Genomic DNA, 20466 nt, shown 5'->3' with positions numbered 1-20466 from the left:
TGATTTTGATTTTTGTTTTTGTTCCTTTTTACCTGCCATGGCTTTTTGTTTTTTGACCACCTTCCTCCTCTCCTGCATTTGTTTCGACTGAGGCAATAGCACCCCCCATGTCCTGTGTAAACTAAGAGGTGATGGTTTATTATGATTTGTCCTTGCAGTTTTGTTTTGATTTTTGTTCCTTTTTACCTGCCATGGCTTTTTGTTTTTTGACCATCTTCCTCCTCTCCTGCATTTGTTTCGACTGAGGCATGAAATTTGTGTTCTCATCACACATTAGAAATAGACTTCCTTCACACAAATTCCTCGGGGGGTAGATTCATTCTGAACATACCCTTTGCCTTTTACAAAGGATACCCATCTCTGATTCATGAGAATCAAAGCATTTACAAAATTGGGATTGCTTTTTATTAATCCAAACTTTAGGGAGGGTAGGTCGTATTACAAATTCAAACAGGGAGAAAACTTTTCTATATCTATCTATACCAATCTGCTGGAGGTCTAAGAATCCAGGTTGAATAATCACTTACTATTTTCTATAGGTGGTAAGTAAGGAGGGCAATAAAATTACTCTGCCAATACTGAAATCTAAACAATCAAGTGGAAGACATACTATCACGCGCACCAATATTCCCAAGCATATCAAGCATGGCAATGAAGTTTTAACCAGAAACAAAAGACAAGATCAGTGGGAAATGGTAGAAGATTGGACTGATAACGAACTCACATTACCAGGCAAAATAAGTAATGGAAACCACACTATTTATCATTATAAAATAGAGCCATCACCAAACTTTGAAACACCAATAGATGGTAACAAGGAAAAAGAATACGAACACAATAGCATTTATGAGAAGTCTTAACCAGAAACAAAAGACAAGATCACTGGGAAATGGTAGAAGATTGGACTGATAACGAACTCACATTACCAGGCAAAATAAATAATGGAAACCACACTATTTATCATTATAAAATAGAGCCATCACCAAACTTTGAAACACCAGTAGATGGTAACAAGGAAAAAGAATACGAACACAATAGCATTTATGATGAAAAGAGCGCTAAAAGAAATATCCCGGACGTTGAAAGCAAAACTGAAGAAAATACCACTCACATTAAAGAGGAAGAAAACGTACCACGCATTGAAAAGAGCACGGTAGAAAATATCCCTGATGTTCAAAAGAAGAAGGAACATGTTCCTCCTGTGAAAAAGTACATTGAAGAAAATGATGTAAATAAATTCAAACCTAGTGAAGAGACTGGGAGGTTCTCTTCGATTCTAATTATTCATACAAGTGACAAATACAATAGAGATGAGGATGAAATGGAAAATGCTGTCAAAAATGCAAAGAGAACAAAACGAGATACTTGGGTGACAAATAAATCGGTAAGTAATTTTATTGCCCCCCTTACTTACCACCTATAGAAAATAGTAAGTGATTATTCAACCTGGATTCTTAGACCTCCAGCAGATTGGTATAGATATGGAAAATTTCATGACACGGCATCGGCACAACAATTTATCTACCATTACAGTAGCTACAGCTAAATTCGTCCGGTAATTTTATTGCCCCCCTTACTTACCACCTATAGAAAATAGTAAGTGATTATTCAACCTGGATTCTTAGACCTCCAGCAGATTGGTACCTATAGATATAGAAAATTTCATGACACGGCATCGGCACGACAATTTATCTACCATTACAGTAGCTACAGCTAAATTCGTCCCGAAGAAAGCAAATATCCACCAATAATTTTATTGCCTATAATGACATCTGTTTTTCTTCTTAGGTCTCCCGACAGTCTTGTGAGAGGAAACCTCTTGTGGTGAAATTCGGAGATCTTGGTTGGGACCAGTGGATCATAGAGCCGCAGTCATTTCAATCCTACTATTGTTCTGGCAAATGCTCATTCCCCATACCCAAGGTAAAGTGCTGCAGCTTCCTCTAGAAAATAGTAATGGTCCTTATTAAATTTGTCATTGTTCCTTACCGTTATAATTATGTATGTTTTTTGATGCTTAATTGTTGACTCTCATCGAGTCCTTATTTGTACCTACCTATGCTCGATTGAGACAAACGGGTCCCTTTACTCCTAGAAGTGCCTATCAAAATGTAAATAGTAGGCTAGATTTGATGTAATTAATTACAATATCATATTCTTGTTGAATAAAATTCAAAATAACCAAAGACTCCCCCCAGCAGATTTTTTACTGAAACAAGTTGTGTATGAGTGAGGCGAAACTCGAGTCGGTGTAAATAATAATCCCCAACTAAGAACTAAGAACCCTAGTCAAATAGAAAATAAGGTAAGCCATTAGCTAAATAAAGCTCACTTCTGGGAGTAGTCTAATTAATTATATCATATTCCTTGATTTGGTCGGGATTTGAACCCACTTGCCAAATGAGGTGCGAAGGTCCTAACTGCTACATGGAAAAAAGTCTTCTCTTATCATTTAAATTTAAGTAGTTCGACCTCCGAATACATTCTTCTTGTGCATTCTATTTATTTCCTTTCCGTTTTGCTTGTGAGAGGAAACCTCTTGTGGTGAAATTCGGAGATCTTGGTTGGGACCAGTGGATCATAGAGCCGCAGTCATTTCAATCCTACTACTGTTCTGGCAAATGCTCATTCCCCATTCCCAAGGTAAAGTGTTTCAGCTTCATGTCTAGAAAATAGTAATGCCTAGTCCTTATTTTTACCTCTGATGCTCAAGAGGCAAGAGGTACAAGAGGGCCCAAAGGTTAGGACAAATGGGTCCCTTTACCCCTAGAAGTATATTCATAGAAGTTTAACTCATCCTTTAGGGCTGTCCGCCCCTACACCTAAGCCTCGGAGTGGACTTTTTGTGTATGGCGTTAAGCTCATTCCGAACTAAGCTCGAAGATTCGAGCGATCTTACCCCTAGAAGTAAGCTTTACTTGCAGTCTAATTATTTATCATATTCCTTGATTTGGTCGGGATTCGAACCCGCTTTCCAATTGAGGTGCAAAGGTCCTGACTGCTAATTTGCTAAATGGAAAAAAGTCTTCTGTTGTCATTAAAATTTAAGTTCGAATACATATTTCTTGTGCATTTTACTTCCTTTCTGTTTCCACGTCTCAAGATTAAAGAAGCTTATTACCGCCAACCTGTCTACACTTTTCATTTTCTTATCAAGCCCAAATTATCACTTCTCTGTTATTTTCCGTTTTGTAATCATACCTATTTCATGATGTTTCAGGCTTTAGCTCCATCGAGTCACGCCTACTTACAAAGTGCCATGTATTTGGTGTCAGGTACCCCTGGGCCCTGCTGTGTTCCGGAGACACTCACTCCCCTGCGGGTTTTATACCAGGAGTCACCCTATATTACCGTCTTGCGATATTTCCAAGATATGAGAGTGGAGTCTTGTGGCTGTAGATGAATATGACAAAGAAGCTCGAATGGCACACTGAGGGAAGAATGACTGATGGGGTGCCAGAAGTTTTAGGAGACTTATGGTGAATGAAACTCTATTATTGAGTTATTTCCCTTAATGTAGCTTCCTGATATATTAGCGTTTCGGAACCCAGGGCTTCTGACACCCTAGTTTTTCCCTCTCTGCTTTGGTATCTAGAGATATCTGATGTTTTTATGTGTACTATGTATGTAGAATCGATCGCTCTCCTTGTGACCATCAGAATCCCTGGCCTTTCGCAGATCTGTGATCAGACCCCTACTCTGAGTGACTGGATCCAAGGGTACTTTTGTGGATGTAATTTCTTTTGTAGAGGAACAAGGAACAACTATCTTAATAAATAAATGTAATTGAATAATTTTATACAATATATTTCATTATGTACATTAGATACTTATACCGAAGCCCAGAGTTCTTTAGATTTGCAGAATCCAAGTGTGAGTAACGACAACATTTATGGCTCGGTATTTCCACGCGTGCCTTCCGGAATTTTACGATTTTTCTCGATCTCCTCTCAAGCCCTTTTTTATTTTGTGATCCATGCTGTCGGTCGGTTGGAGAAATGTGCTCCAGTAGATGATGTAGTTGTTGAGGGGCAGTTCAGAAACAGGGGGATCCCAATGTAGTTCCACCCAGTATTTACCTCGGACCAGGTTCACGGCTTCGAACTTCAGGTTCAGCGGAACACCTGGGGGTTTGGGCTCTGAAAAATCGATATGAAAACAGAAACCAATAAATGAAAAACCAATAAATGGAAACTTATAAAATAAATAAACAAAACTTTCGGGTACTTATTTTTTATTTCATAAATTTCTTCCATAACCCACGAAGTTTCTTCATTCTCTACCAATGACTCCTTTTGATTTTCCCAAATAATTCTCTATTCTCTGTCGGTATACGATTTCCATTCCAATATTCCTGACTTTCACGGTACTTTGTAGTTTGGTCTGGAACTAGCTTTCCAACCTACACTATCTACAGATTCCCCTTACTTGTCATCCAAGCTCCGAAGACTAAAGGGAACTACACATTAGACGGACCGAACCAAAACGAAATCTGAAGTGACTACACATTGCCCGGACCAACGGACCATTTTCAGTCTGCTGCGATCGGACCGGACTGCATCGGATCATTCTCCGGACCAAAATTTGGTTCGCCGAACTAGTGTTCATAAAATCTCCTTTAGTAAACTCGCGTCGTATTCGCCAACATCACGTCATAAGTCTCCAGACGGATTGGAATACTTACGCCTAGACATTGTGAACGCTTCGCTAGGGGGAGAGAACCCTCTGCTACCATGTATGTTGACAGCGGCCACCCTCACTTGATACCAGCGACCTGGCACGAACACGTACTTCTTTTTCAAGCGCGGCTTTCCCACCACGAACCCCGGACTCCAGTCTCCCAGCTTCTCTTCCCGGAATTGTACTCCCAAGTGATGTCGTTCTTGGATAACGTAGAAAATGTTGGGGTATTCGCGACTCCCTTGCCAGTGGATGACAATGCTGGAATGGTTGTTTTTCTCATGATGAGAAATCTTGGACGGAATGGGCGGTAGATCTGAGAAGGAAAGGTGAACTTGTGCTGTGAGTTGTTCATTTGATATTATTCTTTCAAAGTATTTACACTACTACCTTTGTTTTTCTCATGATGAGTAATCTTGGACGGAATGGGCGGTAGATCTGAGAAGGAAAGGTGAACTTGTGCTGTGAGTTGTTCATTTGATATTACTCTTTAAAAGTATTTACACTACTACCTTCCTGAAGGGTAGGTATTGGTTGTTTACGAAGAATTGGTCCCCAACGAGTAGATAGGTGGATACCATAATATTAGATTCTACGAAAACTTCGCTACAAGTGCTTCTAGTATTGTAATTTAGACTTTGTTCGACATGACGGGTAACTCTAACGTGTCCACTGAAAGTGAAGAGAGGAATATCTTGGTTAACTACCGATGTTGGACTGAAAAGTCCCTCTTCCTGAAGGGTAGGTATTGGTTGTTTACGAAGAATTGGTCCCCAACGAGTAGATAGGTAGATACCATAATATTAGATTCTACGAAAAGTTTGCTACAAGTGCTTCTAGTATTGTAATTCAGACTTTTTGTCAATGGAACAATCGGATCAAACAGCTTCTCAATTACCTGGTAAGATTTCGGGAATGATTGACGGTCGTTCCTGAAGGGTAGGTATTGGTTGTTTACGAAGAATTGGTCCCCAACGAGTAGATAGGTAGATACCATAATATTAGATTCTACGAAAACTTCGCTACAAGTGCTTCTTGCTTCTAGTATTGCAATTCAGACTTTGACAATGGAACAATCGGATCAGACAGCTTCTCAATTACCTGGTAAGATTTCGGGAATGATTGACGGTCTGCAAATGGTTCCACAGGCCCCTAGACAGCACTTCTCAGTTCCCGGACACTGCGAGTCAAAGTCACACGTCTTCATGCATGGATCTGGATCGGCCATACTTTTCGAACAGTAGCCTGGTTTGGTCCAAGTGCTCTCTTCACACTCCTTCAGACACTGCTGGGCAAAGCATAACATGAGGGCAATTAGTTTTATAATCGGACTAAGCCCTATAGGCCCGTTCCCACTTGTCGTTCGGGAAAAAAATCGTGTCGTGTGTAGTGGGAACACTCTCATTTAAATTACATTACCTACAGGACATTCGGAAAAAAATCGGTTGAAACTCACGACAAGTGGGAATGGGCTTTGGGCTAACGTGAAGGGTCCTGGTAGACAAAAGAATTCTCGGAAAGCAGCGTCCACACTATTTTGACCGACGTTCTCGACTGACTAATTGGGACGTGTCAGTAAATGTTAAGGTGTGTCCACACATTGTCGACCGGCCGTCGGATAGGTGTGGATACAGTCAGATATCGATCGACCTGGTTTGGTCCAAGTGCTCTCTTCACACTCCTTCAGACACTGCTGGGCAAAGCATAACATGAGGGCAATTAGTTTTATAATCGGACAAAGCCCTATATATAGGCCCGTTCCCACTTGTCCTTCGGGAAAAAAAATCGGGTCGTGTGTAGTGGGAACACTCTTACTTGTCGTTCGGGAAAAAAATCGTGTCGTGTGTAGTGGGAACACTCTCATTAAGGTTACATTTCCTACAAGACATTCGGAAAAAAAATCGGATGAAACTCACGACAAGTGGGAACGGGCTTTGGGCTAACGTGAAGGGTCCTGATAGACAAAAGAATTCTCGGAAAGCAGCGTCCACACTATTTTGATCGACGTTCTCGACTGAATAATTGGGACGTGTCAGTAAATATTAAGGTGTGTCCACACATAGTCGACCGGCCGTCGGATATGAGTGGACACAGTCAGATATCGATCGGTATTTCCCAGAAACCCACATCTTGTCGGTCCCAAAAGGCGTTTTAGGCAATGTCAATTGGCTCTCACTGACTTGTTATCAGAGAGGATATTGAGATTGATATCATAGGTATTTCATATCAACAAGAACATGGACTTTTAGTCGATGTCGATCGAGTTCGGTCGACTCTAGTGTAGACGCACCTTTAGAAACAATCGAATCAAAGAACTTGCGCTTAGGTAAATGAACTGTTGTATGTACGAGTAAGGTATTTCATATCAACAAGAACATGGACTTTTAGTCGATGTCGATCGAGTTCGGTCGACTCTAGTGTAGACGCACCTTTAGAAACAATAGAATCAAAGAACTTGCGCTTAGGTAAATGAACTGTTGTATGTACGAGTAGGTACCTATATTAAATAGTAGGGTTTAATTAGAAACAATAGAATCAAAGAACTTGCGCTTAGGTAAATGAACTGTTGTATGTACGAGTAGGTACCTATATTAAATAGTAGGGTTTATAACTTGGTACTGTGGTTTCGCCGCCATTTACATTTCTTCGTATAATTATTTTTAAAAGAGTGCAAATTAAATAAAAGAGTTTCAAGTCTGGAAACATTTCCTCGTCTCTCTCCCCGCTTTACAAGCAGCACAGACAGAGATTTTGACAAGTTGTTTAAATCGGACTAAAAGGTTATTGTCTTGATCCCGCCCCGTTAGTCAGCCACACGTGTCTCTCCAAAGAGGTTCCGCTACAAGTTTATTAACACAGGGAAATGAAATCTCAGCGTTATACCGATTTAGCACAGTCAGCCACACGTGTCTCTCCAAAGAGGTTCCGCTACAAGTTTATTAACACAGGGAAATGAAATCTCAGCGTTATACCGATTTAGCAAAGTGTCCTTCGTTCCTAACCTAATCCTTCGTTCCTTGGATTTATGATCTTATGAATATTGAAACGGGGCTGTAAAATTGCCACTCTCTTTAGAAAAATAATACACAATATTGTAAAGTTTGTGAATCTCAGCCTAATTTCGTACACAAAAAGCCCAATCTGAGGCTTAGGTGTAGGCGCTAGATAGCCCTAAAGGATGGATTAGGCTAAAATCCGCCCCGGGCGGGAATCGAACCCGCGGCCTAGCGCTTACAAGGCAGACGCACTACCAACTAAGCTAACTAGGCTGGCGCACAGACAGAGATTTTGACAAGTTGTTTAAATCGGACTAAAAGGTTATTCACACGTGTCTCTCCAAAGAGGTTCCGGTACAAGTTTATTAACACAGGGAAATGAAATCTCAGCGTTATACCGATTTAGCAAAGTGTCCTTCGTTCCTAACTTAATCCTTCGTTCCTTAGACTTATGATCTTATGAATATTGAAACGGGGCTGTAAAATTGCCACTGTCTTTAGAAAAATAATACACAATATTGTAAAGTTTGTGAATCTCAGCTTAACTCCATACACAAAAAGCCCAATCTGAGGCTTAGGTGTAGGCGCTAGATAGCCCTAAAGGATGGATTAATTATGAATATTGAAACGGGGCTGTAAAATTGCCACTGTCTTTAGAGAAATAATACACAATATTGTAAAGTTTGTGAATCTCAGCCTAACTCCGTACACAAAAAGCCCAATCTGAGGCTTAGGTGTAAGCGCTAAATAGCCCTAAAGGATGTGGATTAAGCTTCTACGAATCTACGAAAGTTTGTGAACAAAAAGATCCGAATGCAAAGCCCATTATCTTTTGTGAGCTCTCAAAAAAGCCAAAAAAAAACTTGGAAACATACGAGTGAGTGTTAAGGACCTTTAGCTCTCCATTTATAAAGCACGAGTGTTCGAGTAACTATGTATGTATACCTACCACAAGTGAAATCATAGTGCATTTTATTGAGTTGATTCACCACAGTACTATTGAGGTAATTTCAAAGTCTCAAATATCTAATGTTGGTTAAATTCCATGTCTTGACTGAGATTTGAACCCACGGTCTCCTAATTATCAGTCCCTGTATAGCAATACCTCGCTATTAATACGAGTAGGTACCTACCTGAGACCAAGAGGCAGACCGAGATACCGATATAGTGATGTCATCAGAGCTGATATTCAAAGAAAACAAGGAAATTGGAACGACATCGAGAGGGAGCAGAGATGCAATGATCGAAATTGGTGGAGAGGCTTCGTACATCGACCCGTCCCATGAATATAAATAATAAACTTTAGGTATACCTATCTATCTATCTATCTATCTATCTATCTATCGTAATAAAATTATTAATCAAGCAATTGATTCAACTTCATTCATAGAACACTTCCTTCATATGTATATGAAATTAGTCAAAATCAAGTGACATGGGTACACTGGGTACGTAAAAGTATTTACAAACTGGACAGAGGGTCACTTCGAATGAAAGGCCACATCTAATTAAAATTAATTCTAATGTATTCCCTATGTTTGGACACAATCTGAGAGCGATCTTTGCAAAGTTCAGAGTATTATTTTTAATTATTTCTTCTGCAATTCTGCATCTAAAACGCAGCTTATCTTGGGTTCTTTATTAGTCACTCCACTATAGCAACGAGTAACTCATTTCTTTTTAGTTTACATACTGTACTGGGTGGTATGATTAATTCGAACTTTCGACTGAGAGCACTTTAAAAAATAATTTTAAAAATAATCATAACTATTGGAACTTTAATTCTGATTAGAATCGTGGAATTCTAAGCTCTTCTTACTTCTTAAATATCAAAAGGAACCACAGTAGAATATTAGAAGGTTTAGGGGCACTTGATTTGGCAAATTCTCCTTCTATCAAAATATTTACTTTTTAACAACTGTTAGTTATGTGGCTCTCACGCGTATATCTTCAACAAACTTTTGACACTTTCATTAAGTTCAAGTAGGTATGTGCATTGTGGATGTGTTGGACTGTAGGTAGGTAGGTAGTAGGTACCTAGCAATAAATACCATGGTCACCCAGTAAATAGTTTTTTTTTTGCAAGAGTCTGCTGACCTAAAATTGCAGTCCAAGAAGAATGCAAATTCATGTTTCTTGCCTAGGTAGTAGGTAGGTACCTAGCAATAAATACCATGGTCACCCAGTAAATAGTTTTTTTTTAGCAAGAGTCTGCTGACCTAAAATTGCAGTCCAAGAAGAATGCAAATTCATGTTTCTTGCCGCCAAAGCCAAAGAAACAAGTTTAGACCTGACAGTACATATTAGGGGAACTCAGGGAAAAATCGGGATTTTCCTTTTCCAATTGTTCCGAAATTGTTAATGTTTGTAGGTAATTATTTTGTTCTTTTAGAGAACGGCGTAATGATATGTCCTGGTCAGTACTTATCCTGGTCAGTAAATTATCATGTTTTTCAAGTGCTAAAGTTTTTAATGATTCCCTCTATTTAAGTGTACCATTTATTCGCCCATCTAAAAAACGTACCATTTAATGGCCCACCTGTGGGTCTACGTCACATAAGTCTGAACTGGACGAACTTTTTCCAGATCCAAGGGGAACTCAGGGAAAAATCGGGATTTTCCTTTTCCAATTGTTCCGAAATTGTTAATGTTTGTAGGTAATTATTTTCTTCTTTTAGAGAACGGCGTAATGATATGGATACTTATCCTGGTCAGTAAATTATCATGTTTTTTAACTGCTAAAGTTTTTAATGATTCCCTTTATTTAGGTATGCCTATTTGTTGGAGAGGTTCATTTTTACCGGCCTTTGAGTTAGATAAATTTAAGAAAAAGTCGCGGGTTTGATTCCCGTCCGTGGAAAACTTTATTCCAAATAGGTTTATTCTCGGAACGGATGGCTTTCTCCTATCCTGTCCTCCTCGTCGGACAATAAGACCTCCGTTGCTATCTATAGCTCCCTCTATCAAAACTCTTATAAAAAGAAGTTCAAAATTTCAAATCTTCGTGAGATTAAAATTTTTCAGACGAAATTTCCACTACTATAGTACAGGTATCGCCATGTTTATATTCAGTCTAGGTTTAGAATATTTTCTGGTATGTATTTGCTAGTAGGCTGCAGGTAGGCACCGAGGTGTTACTTTTATTATTATTCTTCGCTTTCGATGAAAAAAAATGTGTACCTAATCTACCTATGGAGGTACGTAAATGTGCACTAGGTATTACCTTTCAAGTAAGTTAAGTAGGTACCTAGGTATTAAAATTGAAATATAGGTACCGTATCGTTAACTAGGCACATCCACCAATAAGTAAAACGTAAGGGCATTGGACATATCCATCAATAACATCAGTAGATTTAGTACATCCACCAATAAACATGAGTGTATTTGACACATCCACCAATAAGTACTTACAAGGCAGACGCACTACCAACTAAGCTAACTAGGCTGGCCATAGGGGTTTCAAGTTACCTACTTTTAACAACTGAGTGAACTGATTGAGGCGAAGGGGGTTTTACCCTCCCTTTGGTGACAAGCTACCTGCCTCGTAACATCAACCTCACCCAGCCTGACTGGGGCCGGGAAAAGCCAGCAGCATGGGATTGCCCAGATGGTCACCCATCCGGATAATTACCACGCGCAATGTTGCTTAACTCAAGGATCCATTGAGGATTGAGGTCTATCACTTGTTAGATACTAACCAGTCTTTTTCTTCTCTTCCACAAGTTGATCAGTTCTCTCGTCTACAAGTTGTTCCAAATTGTTGGCATACTTCTCCATCATAGCTATCATGTTGTCAAATATATTGGGCTTCCTGTAACGATAAGTTAAACAGATATAATTACTGACGAACATATTTTTCAAAACAGGATGGGTGGCTTCAATTATGAAAATAGCTTTAAATCTATATATGGTCAAGACAAGACCATGAACAAAGGATAGAGAGGGTTGACGAATTTATGATTTGCAACACTGGAGAAACTCCAGTGTTAACCTTGATACAACGGATCCATCAAGGTAGTTAAGGTGAACCAGAAAAACTATGGAAGGCGTTCTCTACACCTAACCCTCGAACTCTGTTATTGACCATCTACTTCTTCCTAGCCTTTTCCTACGTAAATAGGGTCGGCGTAACTCTGTTATTGACTATGTGGTACAAAAAATCCATGCCTCTCCTCGGCTGGCATTGAACCCGCGCACTCCTGATTATGAGGCGAGTGTCTTGACGACCACGTCACAGAAGCACATTCGGATGTGAATTTTCCTACGTAAATAGGGTCGGCGTAACTCTGTTATTGACTATGTGGTACAAAAAATCCATGCCTCTCCTCGGCTGGCATTGAACCCACGCGCTCCTGATTACGAGGCGAGTGTCTTGACGACCACGTCACAGAAGCACATTCGGATGTGATGGGTAATAGAAAGTAAAAGAGCAACTCACATGCCTTTCCTCAGAGGGCGCAGTCGGGTTCGGATGACCTTGAAGTCGGGCCGATCCTCGGGTGTTTCCGCCCAGCACTCGGTGACACAATCCCGAACAAAGTCGAAGCTGTTCTCCAGGAGATCGAGACGAGGTCTGGAAAATGAGAAGTTTTATATAAAACTAGCAGAGGTTGTACGTTCTTCGCCAAGGAATATCGACCTTATCACATAAATAACAGTTTCAGGCTTAGAGGTCTAGGGACTATAGAGGGAAACAGACCTAAAGGACGGGTTGAACTTTTACGAATCATAGCACGAGATCGGTTTAGATTTCGGCAAATTGGACTTTACGGGTCTGTATTATAGCATCTCGTAGTATGTCCCTCATCATACTTAAACATATGCGAGACGAGACAATAATTTCCATTCAGGTGCTGGGTTAACACGAGAACACCAGAAAGTATTCCGTTAAAATATTTTTTCGCGGGTTCGATTCCCGCCCGGGGCGGATTTTATCCTGAACGGATAAGGTTCGTTAACGGTACGGCTGGCTTTCTCCTATCCTGTCTTCCTTCTCTCTTCGCTTTCGGGACGATAAGACCTTAGCAGTTACTGTTTCCTCTATCAAAGCTCTTTTTTTTAATCCAATTGAAGTAGGTGGATACCTACGAATGTAAATTTCTTATCGCTTAACTCCATACACAAAAAAGCTCACTCTGAGGCTTAGGTGTGGGGGAGTGGGGGTGAACTGCCCCAAGGGATGGGTTGAGCTTATACGAATCTAAGAAATTTCTTGTCGATGGCGGGAATTGATCCAACTCACCTGAAGGGTTCCTGGTTACACACAGGATACATCACCCTTGTAAGTATCGTAGCGGGTGACATACTGAGGTCACCAAATGGCCCCTGACGAGAGTGTAGCTCATAGAGGATGATACCAAACGAGTAGACATCTCCCTTAGGTGACCCTAGAGCACTGGAGGGTGACTGCACTAGAGCACGGAGTAACTCGGGCGCTTTGTATAGGAGACCTGGAATTAGAAGTTGAAAAGGTTTCAAGTTCTAGCCCAGGTGAGCTATGCCATTTTATTTTATCATCTTTTTTTAAGAGGTTTGACAGAGGGAACTGTAACTGCTATGGTCTTATCGTCCCGAAATCGAAGAGAGAAGGAAGACAGGATAGGAAAAAGCCAGCCGTTCCGAGAACGAACATTATCCCATCAGGATAAAATCCGCCCCGGGCGGGAATCGAACCCGCGGCCTAGCGCTTACAAGGGAGACGCGCTACCAACTAAGCTAACTAGGCTGACTAGGGATTGCTCCTTGGAACCTTTTTAAACCGGATTTTTTTTCCGTGGAAATTAAAGGCTCCCCGTTTTAGAATAACCAAGCTTCCTTTTCAAGAATAACCACGGGGGGAGCACAATTGAAATGAAAATTCCCTTATTGACATTCAAAAGGTACAAAACTGAGGGAATTTTGAGATCTTGATGGGGGAAATAGAAAAAACACACAATGTTCCCTCCCCAATAAATTACAGGGTGGTATCATGGTATGGTTCAGAGATAAAATTTCCCTTGCTAAAGAAATAGCAAATTTTAAGAAATGGCAAATTTTAAGAAATGGCAAAATTTGAGTCAGAAGGTTTGATAGAACTGTAAAAACCGAGGTCTTAAGGTGAGAGCATACTACTATCTCGTCAAATCACGTCACGTGAAGTCATGGGGAGTCGGATAGATGTAGTTCAAAGTTTTCCCATTGTATTGTAATAGGTAATTTTAATACTCTCACGTCATGTCACGTGACGTGATAGTAGTGTGGTTGTCTTGAACGAAATTACCTATATGATTGGAAAACTTTGAACTACGTCATTCTGACTCCCCATGAGCTCACGTGACGTGACGTGATGGTCGTGTGTTTCTACCTTTATCCAAGGGAAAAGAAAGACAGCATAGGTAGGAGAAAACCAAGGTGGGTAGGTACCTAGGTAATACCTAAACTACATAAAGAGTAAGATTATTATAGCTTTCCATTGAGTGATGCCAATCTCACTCGGCGTATGGCACAAACTCGGAGTAACTCGGGCGCCTTGTATAGGAGACCTGGAATTAGAAGTTGAAAAGGTTTCAAGTTCTAGCCCAGGCGAGGTATGCCATTTTATTTTATTTGTTTTTCTCATGATGAGTAATCTTGGACGGAATGGGCGGTAGATCTGAGAAGGAAAGGTGAACTTGTGCTGTGAGTTGTTCATTTGTCTGCTATGGTCTTATCGTCCCGAAATCGAAGAGAGAAGGAAGACAGGATAGGAGAAAGCCAGCCGTTTCGAGAACGAACATTATCCCACCAGGTTAAAATCCGCCCCGGGCGGGAATCGAACCCGCGGCCTAGCGCTTACAAGGCAGACGAGCTACCAAATAAGCTAACTAGGCTGGCAAACTCTGGATTTAAAACCGAGAATAGTTAGAAATTTAGCACGCATAAAACTACGAATACCTCTAAACTCTACCTACCTACCCTTATGTAGGAATGTAGGTATAACCGTATAATGTAAAAATTCAGAACTTAGAACCTATTACCGATCTCGCTTACAAGGCAGACGCACTACCAACTAAGCTATCTAGGCTGGCAAACTCTGGATTTAAAACCGAGAATAGGTAGAAATCTAGCACGCATAAAACTACGAATACCTCTAAACTCTACCTACCTACCCTTATGTAGGAATGTAGGTAGGTATAATGTAAAAATTCAGACCTTAGAACCTAGAATAGGTAAAAACTTAGCACGTAGAAACCCAGCCAAGTACATAGGTTTAATGAGAAAAGCGGAGTAGGTACAATTTTACTGGTAATAATAATTATGTAGAGGAATATTAGAAAACAAATTGGTCGTCTTATTGAATAACAAGGTGTTATTGAATTGTGACTACTGACGAGACGTTCAGGCATGGATAGGTAAAGTTTGAAGGTACCTACCTAGATTGCAGGTGACAAACTCTTTAAAGTTAGCAATTAACAGTAGGAACCTAGGTGTAGTAAGTAGATACCTTTCTATAATGGGTATAGTAAACTAGATGAACTTTAACATCAATGTCTTCCATGGATAGGTAAAGTTTGAAGGTACCTACCTAGATTTCAGGTGACAAACTCTTTAAAGTTAGCAATTAACAGTAGGAACCTAGGTGTTGTAAGATAGTAAACTAGATGAACTTTAACATCAATGAAATGTGAGAACCAAAGGCCAAAATCTGTTTGGCCTTTAGTTCCACATTTACACACTAGTGCAGTAGTGCACTTTCGTAAAATGCGTTGTATGCCTTGGCCATGGTTATATCAAAGCTTGGAGTGCCAGCCTAGTTAGTTTGAAGGGTAGCGCACCTGCCTTGTAAGTGATAGGTCGCATGTTCAATTCCTTCCTGACCAGACTTTATGCTAAAGAGATAAGGTTCGTTCTTCCCACGACTGACTATGTCCTGTCCTGCTTCCTCTCTTCGATTTCGGGACAATGAAACCTGTATGTACCAAAGTGCCACTCTTGTAAGTGATAGGTCGCATGTTCAATTCCTTCCTGACCAGACTTTATGCTAAAGAGATAAGGTTCGTTCTCCCCACGACTGACTATATGTCCTGTCCTGCTTCCTCTCTTCGATGGCGGGACAATGAAACCTATATGTACCAAAGTGCCACTTTTTGAACCACGAAACCAACAAAGTTCAATGCCATCCCTGGACCTCTGTGTCTATATCTTTAAATTTATGGTAAGCAGGTCCATAATACCTCCAGACCAATAACAAAACTGATGCAGATTAGTAAAAACCGATAAACCAACTAAACGTAACAGGTGTTAACAGGTGCTGATTCAGGTTCTCTGGTACTAAAACTGATGCAGATTAGTAAAAACCGATAAACCAACTAAACGTAACAGGTGTTAACAGGTGCTGATTCAGGTTCTCTGGTACTCGTATATGTTTCTTTGTGCGTCACCTCTGGTCGGTATTTGGTATCCATAAAGTAAATAGGTACCAGGTACCTAATAGGAATTCATAGTAGAAAACCGCATAAGAGGTGTTGAGTTCAAATCCTGAATAAATCGCTCATATTTCAAATGTGAATAGATACCTCCATATTTAGACAGAATTCAGCAGAAAAGAACCACCCAAAACCCAAAAATACCATAATAATTATGTAAATTTAAATCGAACAAAAGGTTCTCTGGTACTCGTATATGTTTCTTTGTGCGTCACCTCTGGTCGGTATTTGGTATCCATAAAGTAAATAGGTACCAGGTACCTAATGGGAATTCATAGTAGAAAACCGCATAGGAGGTGTTGAGTTCAAATCCTGAATAAATCGCTCATATTTCAAATGTGAATAGATACCTCCATCTTTGGACAGCATTCAGCAGAAAAGAACTACCCAAAAATACCATAATAATTATGTAAATTTAAATCGAACAAAAGATTATTATTATTATTTTTTTTTTTTTACTCCCAGGTCTTCTTGTTTAGTGGTTCGTTTCTGTTAAAAGATTAAGGTCTCAGAAGACGCTTTCTGTATTATGTTCTATGAAAATACCCAATTAGGGTTTTTGAAAATTGGTTTCTGTTGACTGGTTCCTTTCTGCTTAATGCTGTCCATTGATGTAATGTCTGTTTGGTATACCCTATGTTCTTCAACATTCTATGTATACTATGTCTTGTATAAAGAGCAGACAAAGCATTGAACCCAGACCCATTGCACTGGAAGGCCGTCCCCCCCGAAACTGCAATCTATTGTCTTTTTGAAGGTTAAAAAGAATGGGCATATCGCATTTTGTTCCGCATTGTAAGGAGGTAAAATAAATAATATTACCTAAATACTCACTACCTATGTACGTACATAGTACATACCTAATGTATTTGTATCGTAATATTACCAATGAGTCAAACACTGGTGAGTCTCTCGGTCTCTTTGTCCAGAAATTTACCTCTCTCTGAAATTCGAGTTAGTACAGAGAGCTCAGATATTGGGATTCGAACTCCATCAGAGACAAAAAAAAAAAAATAATAATAATAAACTGTTTAGGTATATCTATCTACCTATCGTAATAAAATTATCAATCAAGCAATTGATTCAACTTCATTCATAGAACACTTCCTTCATATATTATGTATAAGAAATTAGTCAAAATCAAGTGATGGAAACGGCAATCTATTGTCTTTTTGAAGGTTAAAAAGAATGGGCATATCGCATTTTGTTCCGCATTGTAAGGAGGTAAAATAAATAATCTCACCTAAATACTTAATACCTATGTACGTACATAGTACATACATAATGTATTTGTATCGTAATATTACCAATGAGTCAAACACTGGTGAGTCTCTCGGTCTCTTTGTCCAGAAATTTGCCTCTCTCTGAAATTCCCGTTAGTACAGAGAGCTCACAGATATTGGGATTCGAACTCCATCAGAGACAAAAAAGTAAAAATAAATAATAAACTTTAGGTATACCTATCTATCTATCTATCTATCTATCTATCTATCTATCTATCTATCTATCTATCTATCTATCTATCGTAATAAAATTATTAATCAAGCAATTGATTCAACTTCATTCATAGAACACTTCCTTCATATGTAGAAATAATATTACCTAAATACTCACTACCTATGTACGTACATAGTACATACCTAATGTATTTGTATCGTAATATTACCAATGAGTCAAAGACTGGTGAGTCTCTCGGTCTCTTTGTCCAGAAATTTGCCTCTCTCTGAAATTCCAGTTAGTACAGAGAGCTCACAGATATTGGGATTCGAACTCCCATCAGAGACAAAAAATAAATATAAATAATAAACTGTTTAGGTATACCTATCTATCTATCTATCGTAATAAAATTATTAATCAAGCAATTGATTCAACTTCATTCATAGAACACTTCCTTCATAATTATGTATATGAAATTAGTCAAAATCAAGTGATGGGTACACTGGGTAGGTACGTAAAAGTATAACCAATAAACATTTGGCATAGGTATTTGATCACAAACAAAGACCAGTGAAATTGACACATCCACCAAAATAACAATAAAATTACTCATATTAGATATTTTAGCGGGCTAACTTATTGTAATTCGGTGGTATAGGTACATCATAAATCTATGTATTACCTAACACATCCAGCAAAATAACAATAAAATTACTCATGTTAGATATTTTAGCGGGCTAACTTATTGTAATTCGGTGGTATAGGTACATCATACATCTATGTATTACCATCTTTCCTATTAGTGTATATAACATTTTATATTTATGTTAGCACACTTTAATAAATGTTAATAAAAAAAAGTCCTCGGAGGTAGAAAACATTCCGTGAAAAGTAATCACGGGGAACAAAAGATTCTCAATAATTAGTGGATATGTAGGTATGTATTTACAAAAACATTCAACATTCTTCTATGTATACTATGTCTTGTATAAAGAGCAGACAAAGCATTGAACCCAGACCCATTGCACTGGAAGGCCGTCCCCCCCGAAACTGCAATCTATTGTCTTTTTGAAGGTTAAAAAGAATGGGCATATCGCATTTTGTTCCGCATTGTAAGGAGGTAAAATAAATAATATTACAAAAACATAGGTAAGTCGCGTAATTTTAAGGGTGACTATAATTTATTACTATAGGTACATTTCCCGAAAAGTTTCTCTATGAAAAAAGAAAGTAACAATAGTTTAATAATACTGAACTCACCGAATGTTTGGCGGGATAGTGGTGGTGTGGGGCACATTTCGACTGACACCTAGCCACCAGTAGCATGTCCGAATAGTCGTAAAGTCGGGGCGAACATCGCACGACAAATGTTACGAAACAAACGAGAAACCCGCACGACTTGACCAAAGCAGCCATATCAGAGTTATGAGAGTACTGAGGTCTCAGAGAGACTTAGTGCAAAAACTGCACTCGTGAGTCGTGATCGTTGAACGCTACCTACCCCACTATATCATTATCAAAACGTAAGGTACTGCGGTGAGTTGCATTCCCGCTGATTAACTACCCTTGAAATGCGATTAAACTGCTTCCTCCTAATCTTGCTTCGTCTCATGTGCACGGAAATTTCGTGTGCTTTTCTTCGACTGTGAAGAAAATTATGTATCAAACAGCAGTTTTCTTTTGTTCTTTTTTGTAGAGATAAACGAGTCGGAATGAATTGAAAACCAGCGAGATACTAGTATGGTGGTCTCCTGACTAAGAGGATGGGAGTTCGAGAGGCTTCAGGTTAGGTATGAAATAGGTTGGCATAGGTTATGGTGAAATGTTTTTTTTTGTATGTTGTTCATCATTACCTACGTTTGACAATGCAAAAAATTAGGTACATCCACTAATAAGTAAAACGTAAGTCATTCCCGCTGATTAACTACCCTTGAAATGCGATTAAACTGCTTCCTCCTAATCTTGCTTCGTCTCATGTGCACGGAAATTTCGTGTGTTTCTTTCGATTGTGTAGAAAAATATGGTAAACAGCAGTTTTTCTATGCTTTGTTCTTTTTTGTAGAGATAAACGAGTTTTTTGAAAGTTATTTGATGAACCCTACACCTTGATAAGACAATGGAATAGTAGCACTCACGGACAAGGGGGGTGCTCGGTAGTTTAGCTCGAGTGGTCCATTTCGTCTTTATCATATTCCAGCCTTGGGAGGATCTCTAAGAACATTATAGCTCTTCATGAACTTTAGCAAAAATTTTTGTTTCACCAAGATTTTAGTTCGATTTTGATAAAATTTAGCAAACATGTTTTGTCTTAGGTTCCCTGTAAGTTAGAATGTAAATTTATTTGATACTCCAATCACATTATCACAACATGACTAACAACTTTGCTAATTACCTAGGCAAAAATCTATGCGCAACATAGCAACAAGAACAAAGCATTCGGAATGAATTGAAAACCAGCGAGATACTAGTATGGTGGTCTCCTGACTGAGAGGATGGGAGTTCGAGAGGCTTCAGGTTAGGTATGGAATAGGTTGGGATAGGTTATGGTGAAATGGTTTTTTGTATGTTGTTCATCATTATCTACGTTTGACAATGCAAAAAATTAGGTACATCCACTAATAAGTAAAACGTAAGGGCATTGGACATATCCATCAATAACATTTAGCACATCCACCAATAAGTAAAACGGCCATTAGACACATCCACTATTAGGTAAAACGTAAGGACATTGGACATAGGGGCATAGGTTATGGTGAAATGGTTTTTTTGTATGTTGTTCACCATTACCTACGTTTGAAAATGCAAAAAATTAGGTACATCCACTAATAAGTAAAACGTAAGTGCATTGGACATATCCATCAATAACATCAGTACATTTAGCACATCCACCAATAAATATGAGTGTATTT

At 39.2% G+C, this 20466-nt stretch overlaps 2 protein-coding genes across 2 annotated transcripts; one reads left to right on the top strand and one right to left on the bottom strand.

Annotated features, from left to right (window-relative positions):
* The first annotated feature begins 573 nt into the window (after positions 1 to 573).
* LOC103524457 (bone morphogenetic protein 3-like) lies at positions 574 to 3840 on the top strand. Its single transcript, XM_008489472.3, has 4 exons — positions 574 to 844; positions 1042 to 1384; positions 1789 to 1923; positions 3221 to 3840. The coding sequence occupies exons 1-4, from the start codon at positions 693 to 695 to the stop codon at positions 3401 to 3403; spliced, it is 813 nt and encodes a 270-aa protein (XP_008487694.2). The 5' UTR covers positions 574 to 692; the 3' UTR covers positions 3404 to 3840.
* Positions 3841 to 3927: 87 nt separating this feature from the next.
* LOC103524456 (anosmin-1-like) lies at positions 3928 to 19073 on the bottom strand. The gene is made up of 4 exons (XM_008489471.3): positions 18818 to 19073; positions 5782 to 5965; positions 4685 to 4996; positions 3928 to 4139 (listed from the first exon to the last, which is right to left on the bottom strand). The coding sequence occupies exons 1-4, from the start codon at positions 18971 to 18973 to the stop codon at positions 3928 to 3930; spliced, it is 864 nt and encodes a 287-aa protein (XP_008487693.1). The 5' UTR covers positions 18974 to 19073.
* Positions 19074 to 20466: the final 1393 nt, after the last annotated feature.

Source organism: Diaphorina citri, unplaced genomic scaffold (assembly GCF_000475195.1).
Source record: "Diaphorina citri unplaced genomic scaffold, Diaci psyllid genome assembly version 1.1 scaffold99, whole genome shotgun sequence".
Classification (NCBI taxonomy): Eukaryota; Metazoa; Arthropoda; class Insecta; order Hemiptera; family Psyllidae; genus Diaphorina; species Diaphorina citri.
Note: the sequence above shows the minus strand (reverse complement) of the source record. Positions and strands in the feature narration are given on the sequence as shown.